The following is a 23,426-nucleotide window of genomic DNA, read 5'->3' as shown; positions in this document are numbered from 1 at the left end:
TCTATATATGTTCAATTAACAAAGTAATATTTATAGTTGAATTGAATTTCAAGTTAACAAATTTATTTTCAGTGTACATGTTAGATATATATATATATATATATATATATATATATATATATTTGTGCGTAAGCATATCGCCGGTGAGAGGATTAGGGGAGGAAACGATTGAATAATTTGACGCGTTGGCCGGCGTGTCGAAGCGAGAAAACAGGAATTCGCTGCCAGAGCGCGCCTACGTTTTCGCGCGAACGTAAATTTTATCATTTCGCCGGTATATTATTTATTGCAGTAGGTGTCATTTTATTCGCGCGTAATTACTTCGTCATGCGCGCGAGATATCTCAAAGATCAAAGCGACCTACCTTTTGCTCAATCCTTTCATTAAGCAGGTTTTTTTTGTGAAAATGTTGACACAGATTGCCCATTTTCTTTATTTACATATCTTTGTAATAAATCCTCACATAATAAATTTGTCCGGATGGGCATTATGAATTTTTTATTAAAAATTTAAATTATTAATTTTTTTTATTGCTAAATGATTTAACAAACTATCAGAATTTTTATTTCAAAAGAATTGGATTCCGAGATTGATCGAGAAATGAAAAGTGACTATGATCTTCTCGTAATAATGTTGATTTTGATCTCGGAAGCGTACGGTTATTGCTCCGTATGGAATCACCGTCGTCGTTTATACATGAGGAGCAACAAAAATATACATATTTTAGTGACACCGATGGGCTCGACCGATGTTCGAAGCGCGACGTTAAGTGTCATCCCATATATTCACGCCAAGAGATTACGTCTCGGAGGATGTATGGAATGCATATTCGCGCGAAAATGCTTCGAATTTACGACTCCTTGGTCATGCGAGAAATATTCATTTCGATGAAATATATGTATATTTTTGTAATTAAATAACACTAGCTTTTATTCCCTAAAAAGTTTTACTTTGTGTGTATTAAATATTTATACTATACGGTATTCAAATTTATCACATAATTTTTTTATCTCTCATATGAACGTTATTTTATCTCAATTTATCATATTTTTTAATTCTGCATATTTTGAATTTCTCTTATTGATTGACGAGAAAGTGACTTTCTTACTTTAATTTAACGTGTTATCTTTTTTTATTTAATTTTCTTACCTTTCACGACAATTTTACAAATTTTAATCAATAAATATTTATATATCACTATATATTATTTAAAAAATTTTTTACTCATAAATTTGTCTATATCTTATATTAAATCTGATTTTATTACATCAATTTTCAAAATGCATGAAAAATAAAATTTCGAAACTCGCGTTTCGCGAAAGACAGTAATTTCGATTTCTATTCCTCAACACATAAAACGGGTTTCTACTTTCCATCGCTATTAGACTCGAGTTTGCAACATTCACGAAAAGACGTTGTAGGCGTTCTTTCGTAAACGGTCGAGAGCGACAACAATATTACTGTAATCTGTCTCGCGAGGCTATTGTTTCCTTTGTACGCAATGCACAGGTATGTTCCGCGACAGATTGCGATCTAGGAATCTCATGCACGCAGTCGGAAATGCGTCTTATATTCCGCGGACACTCTGCAGTTATGAATGTCGCATTCGGATAAGAAAATTATTCCACTTATGTATTCTGTATGAGCCTTTTTTCCTTTGTTCAAATGTATCTTAATATCAAAAAATCGATAGAGATGATTTAATACACTAACAAAAGTTTATTGAATTTAAATAAATATTTATTTCAATACTGCCTTCATCAATAAATTTTGAAAAGGTAAATAATAATAAATATTTGTTAATTTAATAATTTTTGCTTTCAGTGTAATAAAAAATTAAAACGAATGATAGAGAGAGAACAAAATTAATCTATACAAGGTATAAAATTGTCAATTTTTTTTTGAAAAGTAATTCCGATAGATTGTCATTTTCCGTGAATAAAATTCATTGTAATGGAGTATTAATGGAAACCATGTCGATATTGAATTTTCTTGAACTTATCGGTTACTTTTTCTATACATATACAATCATGTTAATGAAGCTCAATATGCAAATTTGTAACTTTTGTTTCTGTAGTAAACACGCGTCTCGTCAATGAAATGAATCGACGCAATGTTGATCGACAACCGACTAGTGAATGATCGTTTCTAGTCTTATCGACGTGACATAAATGAACTTGTTATTATTGGCCGTTATCACCTTCTTACAGTTGCAAAACCGTCAACATTAGAGGCTCGTTAAAATTCTCAGTCACTGTCGGTGTTGAATTTCCTCCACATTTTCTGACTAAAGAACATTCGATAATTCAACATATAAAAGTCCTTTTATACCGTATTCTTAATACAATTCATCGCATTTTTGCGGATTGGATATTCGTTAAATTCTTCCAATGTTACGTATACTTCTGACAACTATTTATTATAACCACTTCTAAAAATGACTTGCACAATTATTTTTTTATTTTTGTATTATTTCAATTACTATTATTTTTTTAATTAATCAACTAATTAATTTTAATATTTTATTTTTGACTGCCCAATCATGTGTCACCTAAATTCCAATTTTAGGTAGCACACATTGATATTTTATCTCGACGTAGATCAAATACGAGAGATCATTATTGTTGGTCAGAAAAATGAGAGGAGATGAGCAAGGGTTTTTGATGAAATTGTAACAACGTGTAACGATGCCCGTCCTTGATCTACGTCTAAAGTTTCAATTTAATTAACACCGGCAACGAGTCGTTTTTCTGCCTCGCTATATTGAGAGACAGAGCATTTGCGCATTCGTTGAATACTCATCGCGTAATGTCTCATTTATTTCACGCGATACAAAGCGCTATTGTTGAGTCATCGCGACTTCTTTTTATTAACATCGAACCCTTCAAACGAATTCGGAATAATTTTATCACGATGTCGGCTTAATCGCTCGGTTACTTCGTTCAAGAATTTCGAACGAATTAAAATTAATAAATGAAATTGTAAAATAAAATTATCGAATCCTTTAAGCGAACTTTGATCGTAATTGTTAAGATTAATCGAAATATCGAAATTATTAGTTTTTTTTTTGTTGAAAAAAACGAGGTTTTTTATACAACTTCCAAATCTTTGCAAATATCGAGAAACAAAATCGAGGCACGCGCGAAATAATTATATTATATATGCGTGTCGTGCGAAAAAGAATGCTTTTTGGCCTTGAACGATCGTTAGCAACGCGCTACCAGATTTCGCGGCGATTCGCCGTAAAACAAACACATTGTCGGACTTTTGCACAATGTCTGTCGCGAATTGGAGCACCTAATGACGAAGGAGCTGTCGTCATCGCGCAAATATTCACGAAGAACTGGTCGGGGGAAAGGGGAGATAGGGTTCGGTTATATGGGCTTAGATTGCCGTTTTTTCTTGGAATTTCGTTTTATTGTATTGTACATATATATATGCGATAGAAAGGAAGAAAGAATGACGCGCCGGGAGACTCGGATGACGACCGATCTTTGGAATTTCAGCATATACAGGAAATCATACGATCGAATGTGTTTGTTTACTGGTCGTTGTTGCGCAATTTTCATTCGCAACGATGATGAATTTAAACAATCGCGATTATCGTGAAAATTTCGATTCCTTCCGAAATTTCTTCAACGCCGCGCGATGACACAATTTCGATCGATTTTTTTTTTTTTTTTTTTTTTTGCGATGTAATGTAATCTATATACAGAGAGAATTTTTTCTTAGAATTTACCCTGAAAATCATGGCAATCGTGGGACAATATAGTACTGGAAGAATTTTGTAATTTTATAAGAATTTCTTCGATTAAGATTTACTACAACAAAAAATACTAAAATGTTTGATTAATTTTACTATGTACATAGTAATTTTTATTAAAATAATGAAATTAATTTTTTTACCGATAGATACACATGTAAAATCCGTAAATATACACGGAGAGAATTTTCTTTTAAAATTTACCCTGAAAATCATATGGTATTGGATGAATTTTATTTTCTCTGATTAATATCTACCACAATAAGATATAAAATATGTACATATTAACATTTTTTATTCTAATAAATATTAATCGGAGAAACTCTTACATTAAAATTCTTCCAATACATATTCTTCTATATTGTCCCATGATCATCATGGTTTTCAGGATAAATCTGAAAAGAAAATTCTCTCCGTGTATATTTATTAATACATCTGTACATCTACCGTTAAAAAATCTAAATTTATCGTTTATTCGGAAAAAAACTTGATTTACGATATCGTTGGCATATTTATAATGTATTATTACGAGCACTTATTTTTTTTCGCGATAATCGCGTCTTTGCTAAAGCATTAATTCAGTATTAATAATACCCAGTTTACGTAATTGTACTTTAAATAACGATCAGTTATGGCGCGCGCTCGCGCGCTATACACGAAGAAAATGAAAATGAAGAACGTAATGTAATCGGATGTCGCTCACGCAACTGACAAAGCGGTATGCGGATTCCGCTGCGAGTCGGAATGTTAAACAATATGTGTCTTGGAGTATCTGATTTCGATTTCCGTAGACGTGGCATGAGAGCGATATAACAGAATGCGCTAATTCGTCCCGTGCTTTATTTTCTCGCCAACTCCCGACAACTCTCGTCCGATATATAATTCGTCATTAATAGTCATCGATTAGCGTCCATAAAGAAGAGGTTAATCACGGAGCAAATTTCATCGATGCATTTATTGCTAGATTTTTAATCGAATGAATAGAGAAGCGGCAAACGAGCTGAATAAATATTTGAGAAATTTAACTTCATTTAATTATGTTAATTCTTTCACTATACGTCACTGAGTTTTTTTTACACTACAAAGTGGATTTTCTAAATTTAAAACTCTTATGCATCATAATGTCTTCTCGAGACTGATGATTACGACTAACTAATGAATTGTCGGCGCGATCTTTTATGTATTTTTTAAAAATTAAAACTGTTAGTCGTCGCTAGAAATGCGAACTTGTGTTCACATATACGAATGCATCAAAGAAACATGATTCTTTTTACAAACGATCCTCTCTTATACAATTAAACATATACGAAATTGCGCATGTATGTTGCAATTCGAGCGAAAAATCACATCACAAAAATATTAAAATTATTCTGTACATTAAAAATGAGATATTTGTCATTGAGCATAAATATTTTTTGACATTTTTCTGTTATAATTATCTGTCCTACGTATTGTGAAACTGTTTTATCTTTTAAGAAATTTTATAAATTAAATTATAGCATTTAAGATTAGCCCATATTTCGTCTTTGTGTCATTTTAAATGAATATTTATTAGCGTATAAATTAGAAATATTTTATCTTTTTTAAATTTCTTTGACGCTGTCATTTAATGATTGAACGTTCAGATTGGTTCTTTTAGAGACACTTTGCAAACATCCAGATTTCAATATAAATTTAATATGACAGAGCAGATGCTCTCAATAGGAGGTAGGGGAGAGCAGATTGCGCTTCATCGCGCGTTTTCATGGACAATTTCCTTAATTCTCTTTCCGTCGCGTGATTCACGGTCTCGGTGCCCTTGGCCTTAGCGCGATTCTGTCCTACTATAACGACGTGAAACAGAAAGAAAGAGAAGGAGAGCGCGCGCAAAAAAAAAAAAAATAGAGAAGAAGGTCAGGTGCGTACATCGCGACATCGGCCCCGAGGGAGAGAGGGATAAATGAACGCGTATGCGTCGACACGTGGCTCTGCGGTATGCCAAGGTTAAAGCGCGACTTACGGCAAAGTTTAGCGAGTCGCGACTGCGACTGCCGGCCTGGCGCGGCGCGGCGATCGAACGAAAGCGTGCTCGCGCGTGAAATTCCGTATGTCCTCTCGGGCCGAATAGACGGAAGCGAAAGTGCCCCGTAGTACGCTTTCGCGTACCTCGTCCTGTCGCACTCTTGGTTTTCCCCGTAAACTATATGTACGTTAATACACAATTCTCTTGGAATTTACATACATCCAATACGGTATACTGGAAAAACTTTATGAGTTTCTCTTATCACAATAAAAAATATTAATATCTATACCACAATAAGATATAAAATATATGAATTTGGATTAATTTTATTATGTACATAGAATTTTTACTAAAACGATCAAATCTCTTATCACAATAAAAATATTAATATCTACAATAAGATAAAATATATTTTGATTAATTTTATTATTTTATTTTTGATTAAAATGTAGATTTTTTTAACGACAGATATACATGTAAAATTAGTAAATATAGGTATACACGGAGAGATTTTTTTCTTAAAATTTATCCTGAAAATCATGATAATCGTGCGGGATTAATATGTGATATTGGAAGAATATTATAAGAGTTACTCTGATTAATATTTTTGTATTACAATAAAAATGTTAATATCTACACAATAAGATATAAAATATATTCGATTAATTTTACTAAGTACATATTTTTATATTTTTTATTGTGCTAAATATATATTAATTAGAGAAACTGAAAATTCTTCCAATATATCATATTGTTCCACGATTACCATGATTTTTAGAGTAAATTCTAAAAGAAAATTCTCTCTGTGTATGTATGATATTATGCAAGCCGCGAACCCCTTTCGATTGATACGATATGTAGCGAATACATCGAACGAATAAATCGAATCGATTCATCGAACAACGCAAAAAAACGTCTCGACCGAAAGCCGGTTAAATATATGTTGTATCTATACATCTCGCTCGCATTTTATAATCGAAAAAAAATTTACCAATATAGCAAAGATGTTTTATTTCAAGTATCATATGATATAATCGTATTTTCGTCATAACGAATTAATCGATTTTGATTTTAGTTTTGCAACATTATTTTTTATTATTAAATTTGAAATTTTATGATCGACTTGAAAATGCAAAACAATAATATCGATTGAGAAATTATCATAAATGTCATACGAGAATAAATAAGAATATTACACACATCATATTACTTGCATATAACGCGACATGACGTATGCATTTTGTATACTTACGCGATCGGAGATTTCCGGAAAGCGAGTCATATATCTGGATGACAACCTTGCAATTTTTTCTTTTCGTTAATTTCGATTTTATTTTATTTATTAACATATAACTCGATTATTTATTTCATATATTAATATGTGCAGGTAGCATTCCGAAAAGAATATCGGATAATCTATATTAAACTATTTGTATAATATTTATATATATATATCGTATGTATATATATATAATAATTAATTTTCTTTGACTTACTTTTTGGAATTTAACACAAACAATTTGCTTCTTTATTTCGTATTATTCGACAACTTATTGTCAGTAATAAAGCGTGTATTGTACATTTCTCTCGAACGGAAAACTCGATTAAAAAAGATACTGACGTTATCGATGAAAAGATTGTAACATTTCTTGTCTTTTGATCGTTACAGGTTTACTAAACCCCAAACGTTCGCGGATTGTATCGGAAACGAGCTTCCTCTCGGCTGGGAGGAGGCCTACGATAAGCACGTGGGCGCCTACTACATCAATCATGTCAATCGTAAGTTTTTATTCTGTTTCTATTATCATTATCTGATCGAGAAAGTGTGCGCGCCGAAGACTTGGCCAGATATTCGGGTTGCGATACGAGAATTAGCGATTGTCATCGGAATTTTGTCGCGTATCTGTGTCATATCGCTTATGGATATATATTTTATGCATGCATTCTCTTGCTCAATCTTTGATCTTTGAGCTTGCAAAAGTTACTTTCAAAAGAAAATAAAATATAAAATTAAGTATAGTTTTATTTATCTTAAAATTCCTTTATAGAATTATTCTTATTAAATTGTTTTCGTATTATATCGATTTTATTTTTAAAAAATTATAATTAATATATATATATATATATATATATATATATATATATATAATGTGTTTTAATCTCTCTCTCTCTCTCTCTCTCTCTCTCTCTCTCTAAAAAAAATTAAATTTTTATTATACATACTACAATATATCTTTCAAATCATTTATAAAAATTAATTATGCAAGAAATATAACCGCTGTAGATTTAATGTTTTATATAATGATATTTATGATACAATAATATCTGTGATATATGAAAAAAAGAATTGAATACTCACCGGCACAATGTGCAGCTCAATGCCATCCCAGGCTTCCTCTCTTGTTTTGCTCTTGCTGTTTCTTCGTAGAATTCACACATAGACACACTCACTAGCGAAAACACGGTTATAATTACGATCAGAATACGATGATCACGCGGGACTTTACACGACATTCCCAATGTGATTAATTGCGAAAAAATCATAGGTATACGAGTGAAATATAGTATACAAGTTAAACTGCAAGACAGATATTCGTAGAACGCAACATTTATATACGATTATGTTCGTTTTGTCGACTCGCGCGATGGATTTTGATCGAATAAATTGCATAAAATACATGACAGATTAATGAGATGTACTGTTGAAATAATAAATATGAAAATAACGTTGCATTTATTAATTAAACGCATTGCATTGAATATTCGAATATTCAATCGCTCTCTCGCATCCATGATATTTTATTAATGATTGAATAGGAAACTGTACTATGCAAATTAAGACACAATAATGGCGAAAATTAATCGTGCATTGACAATTGCGATAATAATCGTACATACGATGTAATTACGTTTGCTATTTCTTAATACTTGTCGCGATCGCGTTATAATTCCGGAAAATAATCTGACAGAGAGAATTTTCTCTTAGAATTTACCCTGAAAATCATAGTAATCGTGGGACAATATGGTATTGAGAAGAATTTTATAAGAGTTTCTCTGATTAATATTTACTATAATAAAAAAATACTAATAATTTATATATACCACAATAAGATATATGTATATAAAAATATGTTGCATTAATTTAAATAAAATTTACCATGTACATATTAATATTTTTTATTGTAGTAAATATTAATTAGAGAAACTCTTATAAAATTCTTTCAATATATTCTTCCATATTGTCCCACGATTAGCATGATTTTCAGGGTAAATTCTAAGAGAAAATTCTTTTCATGTATAAACGCAAAATTCGGGATGCATTTATCAGGTGAATATTTTTACAATCGATACACTGCGTATACAATTATGTAATGTTACATATTTTTTACACTGTAATTATTTCTTTAAATATGCTCGAACAAATGTATATCTCGGGATATTAAATTTGTCTCGTCGATGCGTGCAACGTGCTAATCATCTCGGATCGAAAACACGATAGCAGATAGATCGAGTGATTAAAATACATCTGAAAAGTCATGTAGTACGTTAACAACTTATTAATAATTAATTTGAAATTGAAAAAACACGAGAGATTACTCTACATTTATTTCGCGGCATATTACATCGTATAGATCGCTCGAAAATATATAATATTATATACTTATAATATATAATATAATATAATATATATATATATATATATATATATATATTATATATATATGTATATTATATAATATATTATAAGTATATAATATTATATTATATTTTTATTATGATAACGCACACAACTGCACTCGCGTCTCGAGTGCATGTGTAGGTTGCGCTTATGAGAGACGCGACTAGTAGTGGTGAGAGTGCGTGTGTGGAAGGGTGTCAAAGTGCTTATCCGAGCACGACCTTTCGTCGGAATTTTATTGTAAAGATTATTTCGTGGCGACAATGAGAATCAAAACACTCATGCACACTTTATTCGGCACATATATTGTTCTCGCGTCATTGTAGTTTTATACACGTCGTAACCTTGATATGATTCAGGATACGAACAGAAAGCTACTCCGTTATTATCTCCCTAGTAATTGTCATCTCGCATTGATTATCTCTCGCGATAAACGCAAGAATATCTAATTACGCGGCTATTCATCTAATGAAATTATATCTACTGTTTTTGTTACAATAATACGTGTGTATTACACGGGATGTGGAAAGGTAATATCGATCAATATTTTTTGTCGATTCACTTCGCGTCGATGATTCGATTATTATCGATGTGTCAAAATTGAATCGATATTTCCGCGTTTTTCAGTCATTTCGAACGAAACGTCACAGATACATATCATCGAATCGAGCGACATCGCGACGTTTTTAATACGTAGTTATTAATGCCATATTTATTATCAATCACATGTTGCATAAATTCGACGTTTGTAATTTCTTATCAAATCGCGTCATACATTTCGCGAGATTCGTTCTATTGAAATCTGCCGCGCGAAGAGTCGACAAACCTAATCTTAATTTATTCCAACTACACATGTATGTATAGCGCAATTCGCGATTATTTATATATTTTTAGTTTTAACTTGTATATTTATTTCTGATATAATGTGAAATAATAAAAAATAATGCACGTTAATTATAAAGGTAATATTATCGTGATAAAAGACACATAATTTGCAAATGCTGGACAAATTGTTAAAAATCTTAAAAATATTACAGAATTACACGAACATACATTTATATAATTCTCTATAATTTCTTTTGTTTTTCTCTCGTCGCAATATATAAAAAAATGCGCGTCGCGTGCAATTAATATCAGGAATGTCGCATTATTATCGATATTTTGACAATCGTGATTAAGCTTGTTTTCGCGAATGAGTGTATGAAAAAGCAGAAAGGAATGAACAAGAGAGGGGGGGAAAGGAGGAGCACATATAAAGTGAGCATAATTTATAAATTGTTTATTATTTATTATCTTTACTTGCGAAATTACCTACGAAATTAATTAAAATATTACGATTTTTATTTTGGAAAGACTTAAAAAATATATAACAATATTGTTCTATACGTAGATACATGTAATATTCTAACACTATGTTTAAAATAATTATTTAGATTATTTATATAAAAGAGTGCGAGAGAGAGGATTGATTTGTATTTTTATTTATAAAGAAAACTCCTTTTTTACAATACTTCAATGAGCAATAATTTGAATGGGCATAATAATTAGCTTTCGAAAAATTATCTTCGAATATTTTCGCATTTTTATATATTAGTAGAATAATTGAGGGAATGAATTCTGTTTCGCGAGCAAAATTCAGCATTTCGAATACCACAAGCATAATAGCAATAATTAACACGACGACAAGGTTCCTCGTTTGAATCGGGTCGTTTGATTAATGTTCACAGAGACAACGCAGTTGGAAGATCCGAGGCAGGAATGGCGCGCTATACAGGAGGCCATGCTTCGCGACTATTTGCAGAACGCACAGGACGCACTCGAGGTAAGCGCAAGAAACAACCGATCATAAACATTCGTCTCTTTGAGCCGCGCGCGCGCGCGCGCGCTCGCTTAAAATACCATTCGGTAAAAGCGGAATTGATCCGTTAATCGCTCCTTCGTGTCGATGAACCTCGCTTTACCGAGATTAAAACAGCTGGCTGCAGGGGGAGGAGGAGAGAGAGGAGGGTGGAATTTCAACGAGGGTCGACGAGGGCGGCAGGAAGTCGCTCCGTGAGAAATCATGTTACTTCCGGTCATTCGTCGTACCCTATGCTACGAGCGCAGCAATGTAGATTAACACGCGATTAACCACGTTTCTGTCCCCTTAATGTCAGTAGATTGTGCATCATGCATGTACATTTTAGATCGCGTTGCTTAAAAATTATGGCGATCGCGTGATTTTTACTTTACCCTTTTTACTATACGTCACTCGTCAGGAAATTTCAACAAAATTCCTGAAAATATTAAATTATATGATTGCTATTATATATGTGATTTATTTTATTATTATATAAATTAATTTTCTTATTATTTATTATTTTATTAATTAATTACTATATATAAATTATTATAGAAAAAAAGACACATTTGTTCATATCGATAATATTTTTAATAATTTGTAATAATTCATTTCTTTCTGGAAAGGAAGCAAAAATTCCATTTTTTAATTCCACGTGTATATGCGCATATGATTGCATGCATTCGAGACTCGGCGCGTATTGCGACACTCGCGCGAGAAATTTCTTCGGTAATACATAGTTCAAGGATCGCGGCAGGTAGCTAATTCGAATATTCGCGAGAGAAGAGGCACTTTGGTATTTCGTCGTTGACGCCAGTCTGGATCCGCGCCGGAATGCTCTTACGTCATGTAGCGCGGTTGAGTTACGAATTTTTGGTGGAATGTGCGCCAGGTGAGATGGAGGGAGAAAGAGAGAGAGAGAAGAAAGAAGAGGAGAACGAAACGCACACCGGCTTTAATCCGAGTGCAAACGAAAGATACGATAATAATATTTATCGACGGCGCGGGCTCCGGACGGGGAGGAATGTCGATGTACGGTATATTTATTTCGGGCGGAATACTACGGCCATGATGTCATCGGCGATTTTCGAGAGATTGCTTGTGCGGCTGGGACCGCGCGCGATTCTAGTTTCGAGAGATCTCTCGCCTCTCTTGTCTCTCATCGTCGACGGCAGCAGATTTCTCGCCGCGAAATTCGTCCGCAGTGTTATGCTTGCAATTAGATGGTTTTCAAATTAGCTAGGTAAAGATGAGATAAAAATTTGTAAATTTACCGTAGATCAGATGTAAATTATGAAAGGGATATAAAAATATATATTTATATTTTTATTTTCAAGTTTTTATCTAAGTTCTAGTGGAATATTATTTTTAATCAAGGTAACACTTTTTTTTTAATCTAAGATGCAGATCATGTAGATAATACATTTTTATTATCTAATATATAAAGATGAGAGGACGTCAAAATTTTATCTAGGTGATCATGTATATAATTTTAATTAGATAACAGCAAACACTGTTTCGTCCGATATAAAAGAGATTTATTTTAATCGATATTGCACAGAAAATGTTCTACATTTTCTCTGTCTTTTCGAATCGTGTATTTTGAGTAGATTTATTTCAACAGCCTCTATATCTCTGCACAATCTCAAGGAAATATGATGTCCATACCTATAAAATAATGAAGGAGAGAAAATCTATTTTGAAAGATTCTGTATATGTATTTTAAGACAATTTAAACTATGACGTAAAAAGAGAGAGAAGGAGAATTTAATATTAAATATTCAATATTTTTTAACGTATAACATTCCTCATAAATAAGGTGAACTTGACTTGTTCCTCGTCGACAAAAATTTACAGATTTAATAATACTTTTTTCGAAATACACCCTTTAAAGCTCGATAGTCGTCAACAATGAGATAATTAATCGTTTGCATCGTTGAGAGTGATTAAGCAATTATTGCGTCTCTAGAAAACTCACAGTTTACTGACAGAAACGTGTTTGCGCTAGAAGGTAAAGGTATGCAACGCGCGTACGCGTACACCTTCGATATACATTATATGTATACGCGCGGATACATCCTTTTGTATATTACAAATTAACCGCGGTATAATCCTCGCGTGCGATTGTATGCGTGGGAAATAAGATATCCAAACCCAGATCGTTGCCAAGAGATAATGTGTGGGTTCTCACATTCTTAAAATTCTTGAAATATCCCGCGCGAGCAACGTTCCCATCAAAGATACACTAATCTGACAATCGACTGCGTATATACAATTTTTTCCCTCTTGCATTCTTTTTTCTAAATGTAAATCAAACTTTATACCTATATACGTATACCCTTTCCCTTTTAAATTTGATCATTATTCTTAAGAGGCATATATGTAGGTATATACTAGGATTAATTTAAAGGATATTTTTACGAGTATCGATAGGATTGTCGTAGGTTTATCAAAGAGTACTACCGAAATTATTTAATTGTCATATGCTCCTAATTTCAGTTTCCATTATTGATAAATGTATATTACGATCTATCAACTAACTTCCTTCGTTCATTTAAATTATATTCCGCGAGCTTCTCCGCGAAAAGATATTTGCACGCGAAATCGCAACACCATATTTCATATATATATATATATATATATATATGAATCTCTCATATATATATATTATACATATATATATGAGAGTAGTTTCACGTGCTTGAGCTAGGCATTACACTGGAGGAAACTCGCGGTTTCCTTCCTTGGGAGTTTCACGCGCGTCATATGTGTATGTGATGCGTGCGTGCGCGCGCGCGCGCGAGTTCGCGAGCGTAACGCGGAGAGCCGGGGCTTGCATTCCGATGCAAATAGCCCTCTCCGCGCCGCCCGTCTTCGCCTCTTCTCTCGCTCCTTTCGTCTCTTCTCGCGCGAGACTCCGCGCTCGTCGAGCGACGGATAAGCCGCGGGTCCAGTAGCGTCTCATCGCGACTCGGCGCCGCGATGCATTAAGATAATCTTCATAGGAGCAACAACTTTTTTTTCATGTTCCATGTTTCTGAAAAAAAGTTGTTAGAAAGTTTCAAGCTGCGTCCTCACTGGAGCAATTTTTTGTTCATGTTTCATGTTTCTTAAAAAAAGTTGTTTGTTGTTGCTTTAGTGAGAACATAATTGCATTCTTACTGGGACAACAACAAACAACTTTTTATTCATGTTGTATGTTTCTTAAAAAAGTTGCTAGTTGTTGTCGGAAGTTTCAAGCTGCATCCTCACTGGAACAATTTTTTGTTGATGTTCTTAAAAAATTGTATGTTGTTGCTTCAGTGAGGACATAATTGCATTCTTACTGGAGCAACAACAAACAACTTTTTATTCATGTTGTCATGTTTCTGAAAAGAGTTGCTAGTTGTCGGAAGTTTCAAGCTGCATCCTCACTGGAACAATTTTTTGTTGATGTTCTTAAAAAAATTGTATGTTGTTGCTTCAGTGAGGACATAATTGCATTCTTACTGGAGCAACAACAAACAACTTTTTATTCATGTTCCACGTTTCTTAAAAGAGTTGCTAGTTGTCGGAAGTTTCAAACTGCATCCTCACTGGAACAATTTTTTGTTGATGTTCTTAAAAAAAGTTGTATGTTGTTGCTTCAGTGAGGACATAATTGCATTCTTACTGGAGCAACAACAAACAACTTTTTATTCATGTTCCACGTTTCTTAAAAAAGTTGCTAGTTTGTCGGAAGTTTCAAACTGCATCCTCACTGGAACAATTTTTTGTTGATGTTCTTAAAAAAAGTTGTTTGTTGTTGCTTCAGTGAGAACATAATTGCATTCTTATTGGAGCAACAACAAACAACTTTTTATTCATGTTCCACGTTTCTTAAAAAAGTTGCTAGTTGTTGTCGGAAGTTTCAAACTGCATCCTCACTGGAACAATTTTTTGTTGATGTTCTTAAAAAAAGTTATTTGTTGTTGCTTCAGTGAGAACATAATTGCATTCTTACTGGAGCAACAACAAACAACTTTTTATTCATGTTCCACGTTTCTTAAAAAAGTTGCTAGTTGTTGCCAAAAGTTTCAAACTGCGTCCTCACTGGAGCAATTTTTTGTTGATGTTCCATGTTTCTTAAAAAAGTTATTCGTTGTTGCTCCAGTGAGGATGTAACTGCGTTCTCACTAGGGCAACAACGAGCAATTTTTATTGATGTTTTTTTTAAGTTGCTTATTGTTGCTCATTATTGCTACAGTGTTGACATAGCTTTATATGCGTTCTGCGAAATTTTTAGGCATAAAAATACCCCGTTCGATTGCCTTAAACGCGCATGTGAAAGTCTCTGCATATTATTATCGCGATTATTATATACTTATTATTACGTAGCTGGTTGAAGATGGATCTCGTACGTGGATAATTCGATTCGATTTGCACGTCGAAATTGCGAAACGCGAGTGTATTATAGAGAAGTCAGTTGTGAATCCGCACGTGACAATTTTATGCGGCATATATCATTGATAAATCAATGATATCTGAGTAGATACACAACTCTTCGTTAAATTTATGATCGGGAATGGAAGTAGCATATTTTGCGCGACTTTCGTGTATTAACAATCTTATATATTTCTTCAATTTATGACATTGTCGGTATTTCTAAAGTTTACAATTCGTAATTGTTAATAAAATGATATCAACGCGGAAAATGATACCAACACACCTTTTTATCTTGCGAAATTAATCAAATAATAGCTCGATAATAATTCATCTCGTATATTGATCGTTTTTTTATTTTGTTTACTCTTGAAAATAAATTATTGCATAAAAGATTGACGTCTCGCATATAGAGAGATGAAATGAAATGCAAGTCAAAGAGTTTGTGTATCGCGAATAACGTGATGACTTTTGTGATGACTTTCCGTATTCCAATGATGACTGGCCGCGCTCGTGAGAGGATTTGTGACGTAACCTTCAGGAATTTCGAAAGTTTAGATAGCAATTCGCGAAGACGCCACGATTAACCTTGATTGGAGGAGTTTACTTTAAAAGTTACGCCATTCTACAATCGATTTCTCCATTTTGAGTTACTGCTGTCGCGTCGGAATTTTTAGTGGCGTAAAGACAAATTATTCAAAGAATGCGAAAATTAAATAACACCTAGAATAACTTATCGTGTAACGTATATATAAATATCTATCATATAATACACGTACACACATTAACAATTATTTGAACTTGGAAATTATTTGTTCTTGAAATTAATTGTTTTTGCGGAATATAATTAGCATCTTAACATCTAGCGGTATCGTGTCCACGTTCGATGAATGATTAGTAAAACTCATCCTCGGGTAATGAATAATTACTAAACCATAAATCTCTCTCACGTTCGTGCGCGTTCCGTACGATCGTGGCTGAATCCATAATTTCCTCGGCATTCGCGAGCATTCCAAGACCATCGAGAGGATAAAGAATCGAGAGGGAAAAAAATCATAGTGCTTGACCTCGCATCGCGCGATGCTTGTAGTCGTAAGAAAAACATGTCAATGCCTTTTTAGTCATGTTTTTTCCGACACTCCAGAGATCAAGCAAAGTAATTGCGAAGCTATGGAGTGACAATGGTTGAGAAAATGAATTATCTATATACCTATTAATGTCGTCATTTTTTTCACATCTACAGGAATGGTAATGTTTTGTAACATTATTCATTGATAATAAAGGCTAATAGAGAGCGACACGGGTATTGATGTCACCAATTTTAATATTCAAAATTAGTTATGTATGATACACAATTAATTATCATATTTTTGTAAAAGAACGATTACCTTTTTTTTCTTTTGACTTTTTTTAATCATCGGAGAATATGAATCGCATCAACTCAACGTCGCAATTGCATTCGGTTCATTTCTTTCGTTTCGATACACACAGAGAGAATTTTCTCTTGGAATATACCCTGAAAATCATGCATAGTAATTGTGATACGATATTGGAAGAATTTCATAAGAGTTGTTAATATCTACCCCAATAAAATATAAAATATGTGTTCGATTAATTTTACTATGTATTAATATTTTTTTGTGTGATAAATCAGAAAAATTCTTCATATTGTTCCACGGTTTCCATGATTTTCAAAGTAAATTCCAAGAGAAAATTCTGTCCGTGTATCAAAGTACTAAAGTATATGTTCGAAGTGAAAGTATCTATATTCGGCTAATATCGGAGTATTGTCAGTATTCGAGGGAGAAAGACTCGAAAGTTTGAGGCGACCTCTTCGCGATCCAGGAATTCCACGGATTTCGTGTTCCGCAACGCGACGCGACGCAACGTAACAGCAATCTGACAGGGTGTTTTTGTCAGGGAAAAGTGAGGAAATTTTACTATTTATCTGGATTTTTTCACATTATTCTACATTTGTCTCAATAATTTGACATTTTTTTTTATTAAATAAATAATAAATATAAATACAAACTTTTCATTGACTCCCAGCACGTTAATTTTCTGTGTTGTTAAAAATTGATTCAATGTGTTTGATATAGAGACAAAACTAAAAAATTCGATATATAAATAAAAAAGGTGATTATTTAAATAGTTTATAGTGACATGTTTGTTTCGATTATCGTGTGCATAATGCAGATTGTATATAATTGATTAAAATTTTCGTTTTAACTTCCGAACCTTTTCATTGTTGACAAAAATATCTCAAGAATTTCCTGATTTAACATTTAATTGATTTATCATATAGATATTGGAAAAAATAATACGATAAAAAATAAGGGAAAAACTGAATTTCTCGTCTTGGAAAATCTAAAAAAGTCGGAATTTTGTTCATCGAGTCTGCCGGACACCCTGACAAGAGCAATCTGACTCGAATCTGGCGAATGTTTCGGGCGGAAGAACGAAGTCTCGGCTTTTGCCAGCCTCCTAGTAGAGGTGCACACGGGCCCTGTTTCCCGCGCTTCTACCCTGTCCTTCTCTATCATCCACCTTCTCTCCGCGTGCTACGGGCCCCATCCGGAGGCTGCGCGCAGCATCCCGCTTCTCTCTCTCTCTTTCCTTCCCCTTTCTCTCGTCTCTCTCTCCGTGATGCCCCGTCGAGAGGCAGCGAGATGCGAGAGGAATGTTAATTGCCATTTATTTTTGCCCGCTCGGCCCGTATCGCGCTCGTCGGCTCTCTCGCGCGGACAGATACAAAACCGATTATGACACCGCCGGAGGAAACTGCGAATGTCTCGATGCCGTAAATCATACGGTTCGCGGATCTCGTTCGAAAGCGCAGGTGCCAGACTTTCTTCCATTCCCTCTCTCTTTGCTCTCTGCGTTCATTCGTTGGTTCGTTCGCTGCCTCGTCTGTCCATCTGTCCGTTCATCCGCCCGTTCGTTCGTTCGTTCGATCGATCGATCGATCGGGGAATTTCATTCTTTTAGCTGGCATGTACGCGCGGCGCGTACGTTTTTTCCCGCCGCAAGACTCGTTTCCCGCTTGATGTTTCAACTTGCGTCTCCGGCTGCCAGCGTGAATCGCCCGCGTTCGAATGTGTGTTTCCCAATCGAACTTTTTATTTACGGCAAGAAATTGCGGGAACGCTCAAACAGCTGTGATTGCCAACCATACATTTTTTACATATATTGTCTAAATTTGGAAATTTTAAGAGCTTCAAAAAAAAAAAGATTCGGGCTTACATATATACATTTATTAATGTCTGATTGTGATACACATTAATACACCCTGGAGAGAATTTGGTCTGAAAATCATGGTAATCGTGAGACAATATGGTACTGGAAGAATTACTATGTACATAATAAAATTAATGAAACATATTTTATATCCTATTGTGATAAATGTTAATATTTTTATTGTAGTAAATATTTAATCAGAAAAACTCATAAAATTCTTCCAAGAAATTATTATGATTCTCTCTCTCTCTCTCTTGTTGTCTCTCCCTCTAACAAAGTATTTGATCGGTTTCCTCAAAATCGTTTTCACGTGACTAGAGAGGGTTACGCGTTTCCTCGTCACTGACCAGGCCCAATGATCCGTTTCTCGAGCGTTCCCGAGATCAAGGAGGAAACGGGAAACGTGCGACCGTCCGCAAATAGGAACCGGCTCGCTGCTGTTGATCTCGGACGGGCTCGACAATGAATACGTTTACAAGTCATCCGTATACTTCTAAGACTGGCCAATCACAGCCGTTTCCTTCTTTAGAGGGATGGCAGTGATTGGTCAATTTTATAATTACAGAAGTTATTAAATCTGATTAAGAATGACGTGTAAATGTATACTCAACGACAATTATGACGTATTAAGTTAAGTTCTCACTGGAGCAACAACGAGCAACCTTTTCTTGCTAAATGTTTCAAAAAAATTTGATATACATATGTATATATATATATGTATGTCAACTTGTGACATTTTGTCCATCCAGAAGCAACTTCCTATTTGCGACTTGTTGACGTGTGCTGCTAATTTATCTTTTATGTTTATCTCCGCTTTGAATGGAAACACGCAACATTCAGCAATTTTTGTTGCTGGCGACAGAAACAGTAAGGAACTTTAAGAAACTCTCGGCAACAACTATACACGGAGAACATTTTTTTCTTAGAATTTACCCTGAAAATCATGGTAATCGTGACTAATATGGTATCGGAAGAATTTTTTATAATAGTTTCTCCAATTAATATTTACCGCAATAAAAAATATCAATATGTACATAGTAAAATTAATCGAGCATATTTTATATTTTGTAATAGACATTAATATTTTTATAGTGGTAAATATTAATCAGAGAAACTCTTACAAAATTCTTCTAGTACCACATTGTCTCATGATTGTCATGATTTTCAGGGTAAATTCCAAGAGAAAATTCTCTCTGTATAGCAACTTTTTTAAGAAACATGGAACATCGACAAAAAGTTGCTCGTTGTTGCTCCAGTGAGGACGCAGCTTTACGTACGAGTGATTACGAAATGATTACGTGACTGCGAAAGTTATCTGCATTCGCTGAGATTATTCGCGAGAATTAACCGCGAGATTTTCAGGAGAAGCTATATGCGACGCGATGTATATACATATGTGCCTCATAACGGTTCGAATCCGAAGTCTCAAAGTCATTGACATCGTCATCGACTGTCGGTCGTTGCCGATTTTTGCGGGATGCCTCTAATCGTCGAATCGCGCGTTATAATTATTCGCATATATTTTACTTTTATTATTCATATATCTTGTTTTCTTTTACATCCTTACGAGATAAAAACGATAAAACTTCTATTATACAGCGCTTTGAACGAGATGAATATGCGTAGATTGTGAATATCATTAAATGCGATGATTATTTATTCGCATAAATCGAATCGAAAAAGTAGCTTTATAATACGAAATCACAGCGAATGGAGGGATCGATTCACAAAGCATAAAATTCTTAAATTAATGAATCGAATGATAAAGTAATGCATATTTATTTCCCATTGTTGGTAAAGCACACTCCTCCGGACACTCTGAATGTTTTTTCGAATAATATACCAATTGGGAATGATAAATGTATAAATACAAGTTTTGGAAAAATAGGATACTCTTTCAAACAACCTTTCTTTGTTGCGGTCGTCTCTTTTCGAAATGTATTTTAATAAGATAAATGCAAAACAAGATTTCTCTAAAACTGAACTATCTTGGAAGTTTGACCACAAATTGGATCATCGAAAGATCATATAAATTCTTGCATCGTAGACCAGGCGGGTAGCAATCAGCAACGTTCTCAACAACGTGATCCCGGCTTCGTATAAAATCAGTTTGGAACGGATTCGTGGTATCGTGGTATGCAGAACGAACGAACGAACGGTTGGAATTCGATAAATGTGAAAGCGGAGTCGTTCTTTGCAACTGGATCTGCGGAGCATGGCGTATATATATACTCTACGCTCACATTGTGCTCTTCATCTCTTTTTCTCGCGGTCTCTCGCGATTATCGAAAGCATACTCGGGTACATTTATGCGCCACGTACCAGTTTTCATCTCGGCAACATTGTAACTGGTCAATGTACAATCGTTTATTATACAATCGGCTGTGTTACGAAAGAATGCTCTTACCGTCATACTCATACGTATAATGATCGGAATGTATTATCCGCACGAGATATATATATATATATATATATATATATATATATATATATATATATATATATTTGCATTATTGACGAACCTAATCACTTGGAAATTAATCATGAAAATCTTCAAAAAAAATATATTCCTTTTTTTGCGTCGTTTCTTACGAGGGTATCGTCAGCTCTCGTGCGGTTTCCGATTTTGTGGATACGAGTAATCGCTAGTTGCAAAGTAAAAATGAATTGGCTCGATAGAGGGGCTGATAGAGGAGATATATTCTATAGAAGGTTACGATCGCCGGCTTTAAGACGGTGACTTGGCAAGCGGCGGAGCAGACAAGCGAGCGAGGCAGGCAGGCAGGAGGCTTGCCACGAGAGATTGGAATGTCTCCCGTCCTCTCGAATTGCTCTCCCTTGGCCCTCCACCGCCGTCGCTCTCGCCATAGGCTCTCCACTCGCGGCCTCTTCCCCCGATTGGGCCCCGCGGTTAGCGGAGTGGGGGAAGGGGCCCAGGGGAATCGAGCGTAGTACGTGGCGTCGTGCGAGAGAGAGAGAGAGAGAAAGAGGGGGCCTTAACGCCGTTCTTTCGAGCCTCAATGCATCACGAAGAAAAGATGCCGGGGCCCGCCTGCCCCCTTCGGGCCCCCCTCGGACCGAGACGTTCGGCCGGTTCCCCTCTTTCTTTATTTTTCCACTTGTCTCTCTTTCTCTCGGTTTCGCGTAACTCGCACCATGGGACCCTTTTGGCCATAGTGGCTACCGTGTTACGCTCGCGTAGGGCCCCCAGGCGGTCCGCAAAGTGACGCACGAAGAGTCACGAGGACTGCCGAGAGCGTACGATCGAGCCGGAACGAGCGGATATATATGCTACTGTTCGCGTCTCTTCTCTAAACTCCTCGAGATACGATGCTCCTCTCGCGCCGGAGAGATGCCTGTATAATCCTTTATTTCCGCTGTCGAATTTATGTTTAATTTTTTTTCTATATGGTTTATTCCACAGTTTTCTCTCTAGTTTTTTTAAGACTTAAAATAAGAAATTATATCTCGAGCGCGGATGTTGCATCTCGAATAACATAGGTATATATTTATATGAGATTTGTCGTTCAAAAATCGAAACGTTATAAGAAATTGTCATACTTTTCATTTTATTTTGTCTCATATTCGACTAATTTTAAAATGTGCAAAATTTAATTCCAAATGATTGAAGATAGCGGCTCGATAATATTCTAAATGTAAAATTAATCATATGTGATTGCATGTGTTTATCGCATAAATATGTGACAAGACCTTTCTTCTACTTGAAAAAAAATGTTTTGAGATTACTCTTACAATATGACTTTTATATATATGAAGAATATCTTTCGAGATTTCCAAGATTGGAAATTGGATGCATCCGCTGCATTTCTTCTCTCAAATTTGCTCGTGCCACGGTGTATACCTTTTTGCACGCTCGATTCTTCCCTGCACAATTATTTTTATCTTTCTCAGGAGAGGTGAACCCTGAGAGTATGGCCCGCGAAATTCCCACGTGCCGGGGCGGAAAAAATTTGACTTGTTCATCGGTATATCGTGCCATCAGCTCCGTTCTTATCAACACAATTCCTTCCTTCATTCCACTCCAACTCGTTCGCTTTATTCCTTCAGTTTATTGAACTCCGTTTAATCTCACGCAGTCTACATATGAGCGAATAATTCAAAAATTATTGCAAGTCCAACATAACATTGTGAAATTTATATGTACAAAATATGTCGTATTTTCAAGATATAATTTTGTTGCCGATTATTTCAAAATATGATTCATTATTTTGCTATCTGCTTGTGTGGAAAAAAAAGGATCGCTCGACTAAAAGCTTTCTCTTCGCAACTTGGTGTCTCGAGATTTTTTTTTCCCGCACACACAAGAACGTATCGCGCGAAATACCTCGGCCGTTTTGTCATTTCATTCGCGAGAATTTCGATTCGGAATTAACCGCGAAAGACCGGCCACCGCGCTTCTGCATGCCGTTTGTGCTGGCGTGGCTTTTCACATTCCTACAGCTCTCCTTCTCCAGGGACAAACAATGTTAACGACCATACGAAG

The 23,426-nt window shown here is 34.8% G+C and overlaps 1 protein-coding gene across 1 annotated transcript in view; it reads left to right on the top strand.

Moving 5' to 3' along the window:
- Window positions 1-23,426, top strand: part of kibra (WW and C2 domain containing protein kibra) — a 62,175-nt gene that overhangs the window by 13,269 nt on the left and 25,480 nt on the right. The window contains exons 2-3 of the mRNA XM_085486076.1: window positions 7,435-7,544; window positions 11,172-11,266. Of these exons, the coding sequence (XP_085342202.1) occupies window positions 7,435-7,544; window positions 11,172-11,266 (205 nt within the window). The remainder of the gene's footprint in view (window positions 1-7,434; window positions 7,545-11,171; window positions 11,267-23,426) is intronic.

This window comes from Nylanderia fulva, unplaced genomic scaffold (assembly GCF_048542155.1).
Source record: "Nylanderia fulva isolate GAGA-0341 unplaced genomic scaffold, ASM4854215v1 Scaffold4, whole genome shotgun sequence".
NCBI lineage: Eukaryota > Metazoa > Arthropoda > Insecta > Hymenoptera > Formicidae > Nylanderia > Nylanderia fulva.
The sequence above is the reverse complement of the archived record's forward strand: the minus strand, read 5'-3'. Positions and strand labels throughout refer to the sequence as shown.